Below are 8,102 nucleotides of genomic sequence, written 5' to 3' on the forward strand. Positions count from 1 at the left end.
CTTCAGACATAAAGGGCCTTACAGAAGTCAAGTTGGGTTGAGATGAAACAGGTATAACCCTTTCAAATTCCCTCAGTGATTAAAGGGACTTGACCTTAGATGAGAGACTCTGCTCCAACATTTTTTTTAAAACAAATCCCTGATTGCTGTTTTTGATTAGCTGAACTCTCGAGATCACTGACGAAGCAAAAAGGCTGGCTGTTCTTACTCTTTTTACTCCTTCCTTTTTTCATTGCCCTCTCCACCCTCCCCCATTCCCTCGGTTGCCAAAGATTGGGCAGGGGACCAAGAAGTTGACTTAGAGCTGTCTGTCTGCTCGCTGGCGTCTTGCTGGGACGGCAGTGAAAAACAAATGACTTTATATCTCTGTCCCTCCAGGAAATGCCATCCAGGCCTTCGGCTACGGGATAGACAACATGCAGAACAAAAACGCGTCCGTCCCCGGCCCCTCTGCGACAACGAAGACCGGTTCTGATTGGACGACAGGCCCCTCAGAACCTCCCTTTGTCATCATCCACAAGGTGATATGTTAAAATTGATGGTTTCATTGCTTTTGTTACAACCAGGGTCGGGACGGCTACTTTAAATATGCATTACTTTACAAATATAATCAGTTTCCTATTCTTAGTATCACAAAATAAAAGTTATGTAACCTGATTACTTTCCGATACTCTAGGATTACCTTCATCTCAAATGCAAAGCAAATAAAAACGAGTCAAAAGAAATTAGAGAAATTGCAATAAGATGTTTTTATGTTGTTTTGAAGAATACAATTGTTAACAAATGCTCTTTTTTAGTTGAATACATTAATTAAAGCACGCATTTTTTCATGGATCAGGTGTCTACCTACACTAAAATAAATGTATTATGTCAACAGGTTCCACTTACTTGTATTAGATTAGTTGAAATCGATAATATTAAGTTTAAACAACTCAATATTATCGCTTTCAACACAATATGTGGAACCTGTTGACATACATTTATTTAGAGTCACTGTTTATTTTTTTCAGTGTACTGCATAAAATTAAAAACAAAGTAGCCTAAATGGAAACCAAAAATAAAATTCAGGCAGTGCGTCGACATAAAAACAATAACAATGTTTATTTCAAATGTATTTTTATCCTGCTCAAATCCATGTTCTAACAAAAGCAATCTGATTTTTTAATCCTGAATATGTAAGCCTGGTCACAACACAATGCATAAGATAATCATTTTCATATGTACGTGTTGTTGTTGCAGCACAAATGTATCGTTTCATTTCCAGCAGTCAACCTCCTTGGATAAAGTTGTTGAAACAGACTTTCTACAACAAAAAGATCCACAGTGTTTAACTCTGCTTTCATGAAAGGAGGATTTTGTAAAGAGGCGAAATGATGAAGTTCAACAATGGCCCATTCTCGTTCTCATCACATTTAATCTCTCCGCTCGTTAAAGCAGTTGGTGCATCAGTTCAGACGCTTTACGATAAGACAGTTTAGGCTACACCCAAGATGATGAAATATGGTTGAAATATTATATTTCTCTCTCACACAATGAAATAGTGAAATGAATGAGAAGACGGGTTTTTAATCTGGATTAGAGGTTCTAAAATACTGGCCCAGTGCCCGAACAGAAGACTGCAGTCGGCTCAGCTATAACTGGGTTCACCGTCAAGAGCAGAAACACATCACTCTGTGCTGTGCTGCAAGAATGCACATGTGTTTGTCTTTTAATAGAACTGCACTTCATTTTCTTTTTAAATAAATGTGCAAAATGACAGGACTATTTTGTCTGCCGCAGACTCCCCCCCTCACTATCTGTCTCTCTTGAACAGGACAGGAATATTTCATTTGCACTTTGGGCAAAGGAGAGGTTTTCCTTTTTCCCCCTTCTCTTTTTTATCTAGCCAAGTTTGATTAGTTTTCACAATGAAATATTGCGCTGTTTTACAGATGTATTTTAGATGCTGCCTTCTGGTGAAAGACTAATGATGTTTTTCACCTTTGCAGGAGACCCAGTAACCAAGCAGGGCTGAATGAGATACTGTAGTATAAGATTGCACTTTGAGAACCTCCTGCTCCCGCTGATGCGCTGCCTGCTGATGTGATTGTTAAAGTCATTCTTCAGTCACTATTACAGATATACACGCAATCTAAGCAGCGTGTTTATGGATGCAAATTAGCATGCTGAATGAATGACTCCCATTAAGATATCTATTTTGAGTAATTCCAGGGGCTTTCACAGCCAATAAATGGTCACACGGCACCCGAGTCATGCGGCATTGTCCTTCACGCAGAAACACTCATTGTTTCGAAGACAGCAAATTAAAATCTTAAAAATGTTGCGAGGAACACAATTAATGAACAAGCACCTCTGATAACAATAACACTGTGTATTTCTGGGAAAGGTGTTGCAGGGAGAGATGGCGGGGAGGTAATGTGTTGTACATATCTGCAGAGGAATGTGTGTGTACGTCAGTATTGATGCACCGCTCTGTGCCTGTCTCAGTGCAGCGTTGTGTTTAATTTATTGTAAAAATGGTAATTAGGAAACAATAAGACGTGTGATTACTCAAGCAGGAAGTTTATAATTAGAGAGGGAGCTTGGTAGGGACATTTTGGGCGGCCCTGCGTTCTCAGACAACTAGGCTGGCAATTAAAACTTGTCAAACTTCCATGGCAGATAAATGCTGTTGTGGTATGGAGTCCTCCTGGCAGAAGACTGACCGTCCAAGGTTGTAAATCTCCCAGTGGCCAGCGTGGGGTCCTTACTGTACAGAATATTTTGTTGGATGGATGTACCACCATTACACAAAAAGCATAACCTATAATGTGTTAGAGAGGAGTGAGCGTATAGCAGAATCAGCGGTCTGTGACTAAGCCTTCACGTCAGTCATACTGCTCTCTTATGGAGTGTTTTCAGCACATTTAGATGCATAATTATTCATAAATGACAGAACCAGTTGTTGTGGGTTTTATCCCCTGCTCAGTGAGTAAACATGTGGGCTGAGGCTCGCTCCTTTGAGCATTGTCAGAGTTTAATAATCTTTGTTTGTAAGGAGAAACATAGTTTTCCCCATTTGCGAACATTTCTATGTTCAATGAGGAATATTGTGAATCCGCACTGATGTCTTTTCTGTATTCCTCGGCTTTTATAATCCTTTTTCGAATTGACATATCCTCCTCAAATAAGGAAATGTTTATTATTTTTACTGCTTTTCAAACATTCCTTTTTAAACAGTTAACCTTCTGTAACCTCATAACCAGTTGGAAGCGGCTGCTGTCTTTGTTCCCACACTGTCACTGCCATGTGTTGATTTTAAGCTCAATTGAATACAATTGATTGCAGATAGAAACTACGTTCCTCAGGGTTACTCCATCGCCTGCCTTGGAAGCTGCAGCCTTATAGAACTGTAGATTTTACATGTGCCGATCGATAATGAAAACTCTGTGTACAGTAAACGTGTAGTAACCTGTTCGATGATAAACAGTCTTATCCCTATTTAAAATAAGTTCTGTTTTCCATCCTCTCTCCCTCTTTGCATGTGTTTTTGCATCCGTAAACGAGAGCGTGTTTTGACATTGTCTCCACTCCGTCACGGTGCATGCGTTTGTTTGCGCGGCTGGTGCTCTTTAGGCGTGTGTTTTCGTGTGTGTTCGTGTGTGTGGCGACTCACCAGCCTGAGTGTATGTGTGGATATTGGCTGCAGCCGGAGATCTGGACTCATGTCAACAGGCTGCTGCCACACATCACTGCTCTTGCTAATTAATTGGCTTTTAGTCGCGGATGTGTTTGGTGCATTGTCAAGCTACCCATAGCTTTTTCCCCCCCTTTTTTGGCAACTGTCATTTAACCATATTTGTGTGAATGCACAAGCCCAGGTACTGAGATAACTGCAGCTATTTGGAAGCCCCTCCTTTCCCCCTTCCTCACTCTCTATCCTTCTTTCCTTTCCTTTACAGGGAAAATAATATGCCTGTCTTGTTAATAGAATCCAACACACTTTTCATGTATCATTTTTCGATGTTTCACATGTTGCCTTGTTCTGTTGGGAAGATGAAGACGCTGGTGGATAACATCTGAGTAAATGAGTTTCCTGTGTACAGGGAAATGGTGCAAAGTACAATTTCTGCAAAAGGTTACATCGCCGAAGATGAGTTGAGGGGATGATGGAGGAAGAGTGGGAGGAGGAGGAGTAGAAAATGTTTCATGTTCGTTATGATGGGCCGCTGTATTGCTGTGCTGCACTGAAAATGGTGCCTCCACAAATTGAGCGAGACTACTTTAACTTCGAGGCAAATGGTTATGCTTTGTGTTACAAGAATACGAGAAAATTTAAAAAGTATTCAAAATGCTAACAATTTTATGGGAAAGCACATAATAAGGCAATTTCCGTGTGGATATAACAGTAGAACTCTGGAGGCCACAGAGTTTAATATCTGGGCTGATGTGTTCCCACTGCTCTCTGCCATAATGTGAACAGTGTGGTAAACTGCCTCTCTTTCTCTCTGTTTGCCCTACATAAGTTTATTTTCTCTTGTGCATAAGAATAAACATTGTAGTGTTTTCAATTGTGCACAGTCAAACTGCATACAAGGGGTCTCGCAAGTGCTTGGTTTGGGCTCTGCTTGCTGTAATTTATGCCTTATGAAATATTGAAAGAAATACGCAGCTGCTGCCGGCTTCTCTAGTGTGTGTGTGTGTGTGTGTGTTTGGCTTGGTAGCATGTTTTTCTTGTAAATAACGTCTGTGATGATAGCTTTAAAAACTGTTTAGAGACTTGCTGGCACAACCTAAAAGAGTTTAGAAAAATAAAAAGTCCTCACATGAAGCTTTCCTTTGTTGCCAACTTGTTAAAGAAGCAGAGAGCATACAAAGCAGCCGGGGCTTGAAGTATACCAAAGTGGGTCTGCCGCAGATCCATGTGGTGTCTCACTTTTACTCTGACTTTCTGACTCTTTGTTTATTCGTCTTATCTTTAGCTCTGACCCTGTCCTTACTCACTTCCCCCCCCGTCTCCTCATCAAATGCCAGCGCAAGAAGCAGCACGAGTGTCTGAGTCATGTCTAACCTTTTACACATCTCTCTCCCTCTGTGTGTCCCTCTATCTGCCCAGTATCCTGAACCAAGTGAGGGTGGTCTGGGCAAAACCCATGGCCTGCCAGAGGATCACTCTGCCTGTCTGTGTGCCAACGTCTGGGCGCTGGTTCCCGCCCTGGCTTTGGCTCTGGTCCTGGCCCAGCATGCCTTATAGAATCGCCAGGAGGAGAAAAAAGAGGTCATCCACCCACAAGCTGATCCCAAAAGCAGAAGGTGTTATTTCGGAGACTGATATTAAGAAGGCTGAATCTCTCGGCGGTTGACGTAAAAATGGCATTTATGAAAGAGGAAAAAAAACAAAAAGAGGTGAAAAATATTGAAATTTTGCAATTGTGAATTTGTTGTTCATTTGATGTATTGTTAGGTCGGAACACGACAGTGATGGAGCACATGGCTTTTTAAAAAGGTCCCTCGGTAGGAGAGGCCATGAAAGGCCATTCTCCGGGAATGACTCTCCCTCAGACTGAGACACAAAATCCTGGAGGACTGAAGCTGATCATTTGAAAGACTTCTGCACGTTTTCTCACCAAAGGAGGGAGAGAGGGAATGAACAACCTAATTAAAAGAAGACTGGATTGACAGAAAATAAATTGTTGCAGAGATAAAGGGAATGAGCAAGAGGTAAATGGGGTAGAGCGGTAGAGGGTGGGAGAGAGAAAGAAAGAGACATATTTCTGCTTCCAGTCACACTTTTTTTGTCTTGAATTGGTTCACGACTTAATCATCTCTTAGATGAACAGACCGCAAATTTAGGGGGGATGGGGGGGATGATTACATTCTGTCTCTTCAACACTAGTGTAAACTCTAAACTGTAAAGCCTACTCAGTGTTATAAGTGTTGGTATAGTATCCGTGACCATAATCAATCTACCGTACAGATCTTTCATTTGGGTTCTTTTTCAGCAGGCGGCGAAAAAGAACTTAAAGACGGTGACATAATCAGTGAACGGTCATTTGGTCATTTGAGCTGTGTTTGTTTATGACTGTGGGTGTACTCCAAAAGTCCAGCTGCACATGTGTATATTTCTGTCTATGTATATATACAACTCTTTTCTTTCATTCAACCAAATGATGTACCTTGAATGGACTGTACTCTGAGGTGGCTCTGTACTGGGACTAATTGAAAGCCTTCATTATCTGCGTTTATATTTGTCTATAAAGGATTGATCACAAAGAATGTATACAGGGATGAGATTAAACAAGCACAAACTGCTTGGAAAGCCATAACCCCTGTGTGTGAGTATTATCACTGAGTGTGTGTGGACAATTATTATTACAATGTGTGTGTGTGTGTGTGTGTGCACGATCTATATTTCCATGCAGGAGGAAAGTAGCTTATTAGAAGCAGTTTAAATTGCCGGTGTGGGGGTTTGTTCTGCCCCCTCAGAGAGCAGAGGTTATGATGCATAGTGTAATTAAGGCAGGACACACGCTATTTTTTTTTTGTTCTGCTTATGAAACAATGTTATATTCAACCTTTCAGAGAATGTTTTAAAAAAGGTCTTATATTTAAGGTCTTCAAAAGGAAACTTCATTTGCATCCATATTTCACGTTGACCGACACGCTGTAAAACGGTGCAAACACAAAGACACTATTTTGCCAAAACAGATGCAAAGGAGGAAACATCTTCAACGACTTGCACAGCATTTAGAAAACAATCACCAACCTGACAACACGTGTAAAGGGTTTACTAAAAGCCCTGCATAAACAAAACGCTGCAAACACAAAATACTGCAAATAAAAAAAACGGAAACAGAGAAACTAAAAAGTGATGGCCACAACTGGGATATGTGCGCTTGTGGATGTTCGGGGATTATCAAGCTGTCCAACTGTCACTGGAAACTTACTTAAATGTTTGTCGGCTTTTTTTAACAATGTAAATGCATAATTCCTTCCAATATTATTCTAGATCTACTGTAAGCTAGCTAGCTGACGTAGCTAACCTTGTCAGACGGACTAACAGTCACAGTTGGCCAATTTATAATCCCCCAATGTCAACAAGTGCCCCTGTCCCAGCTGTGTGCGTCACTTTTTAGTGTCCCCCATTCCATTGTCTTGTGAGATTTTGAGGCGTTTTGTTTTTGCAGCTTTATTAAAACATTAAGCATTCTTCAAGTTGGTGAATTGTTTCTAATTTGGTGAAGACGTTTCTTTATTTGTATGTGTTTTGGCACATTTGTATTTTCATATTTGCATCGTTTTTGAAAGTGCAGCACAATAATTGAACAAACATTTCAATAAAGCTGCCATTCTAGTTGTGAAATGTGAATGAGAAGTTCAATCACTTGTAATGTTGTACACTGAATATAAAACCGTCAGCAGCTGGTGGGCTTAGCTTAGCATAAAGCCTGAAAACAGGATAACAAGTCTGGTCAGAAATCTACCCGCAAGCTCCTCCAAAGCTGAATAATTAACACAACATCTTGCTTTTTGTGTGAAAGTTACCCAATGCAATTTAAGGAGGGTTGTGCACAGCTAACCCTAAATCTGTTGCTTCAGTTTTAGACTAACATTGGGCAAAACAAGACTTCTTAAGGGATCCGTTCAGATCTTTAATGCATTTTTAATCCTCAAAGGTCTCATACCTATGTAGATTGAAACATGAATTATGATGATTGTCCTGTGGATGGGATCCCTTCATACAGAGGACTTTGGTTTTGTCCCACATGCGAGAAAGGGATTTTTCTTGGCCCGTGTGGACCGACCAACCAACCAATCCTCCAATTAACACATGGTTATATGAGGTCATATTTAAATCTATCCTACCTATCCTTTTAAAACCCTTCTGACAATGGGAACATTGGTAGCAAGATGTATTTTGAATGTTTATACATACATCATCTTTTCCCTTGATGCACAATGAGTGCTCCCACAATATGTGTACGTCTTCAGGCGACACATCCAGTGAAGTGTTGTATCACGAAAATGCATGCTCTGAATCAAAGAGCTTTATGTTTCACATTGATTTACAAAAAAAGTATACAGTCTGTCACGGGAACAGAAGTAAAATCAAACTCTGCTCG

General features: G+C 40.6%; 1 protein-coding gene across 2 annotated transcripts in view; it reads left to right on the top strand.

Moving 5' to 3' along the window:
• Positions 1 to 6,305, top strand: part of LOC134873522 (GDNF family receptor alpha-2-like) — a 56,358-nt gene extending 50,053 nt beyond the window's left edge. For both annotated transcript variants that reach the window (XM_063897188.1, XM_063897189.1), the window contains 2 exons: positions 379 to 521; positions 5,096 to 6,305. In XM_063897188.1, the coding sequence (XP_063753258.1) occupies positions 379 to 521; positions 5,096 to 5,233 (281 nt within the window). In that variant the 3' untranslated portion in view covers positions 5,234 to 6,305. The remainder of the gene's footprint in view (positions 1 to 378; positions 522 to 5,095) is intronic.
• The last annotated feature ends 1,797 nt before the right edge of the window (positions 6,306 to 8,102 follow it).

Source organism: Eleginops maclovinus, chromosome 12, assembly GCF_036324505.1.
Source record: "Eleginops maclovinus isolate JMC-PN-2008 ecotype Puerto Natales chromosome 12, JC_Emac_rtc_rv5, whole genome shotgun sequence".
NCBI classification, from domain to species: domain Eukaryota; kingdom Metazoa; phylum Chordata; class Actinopteri; order Perciformes; family Eleginopidae; genus Eleginops; species Eleginops maclovinus.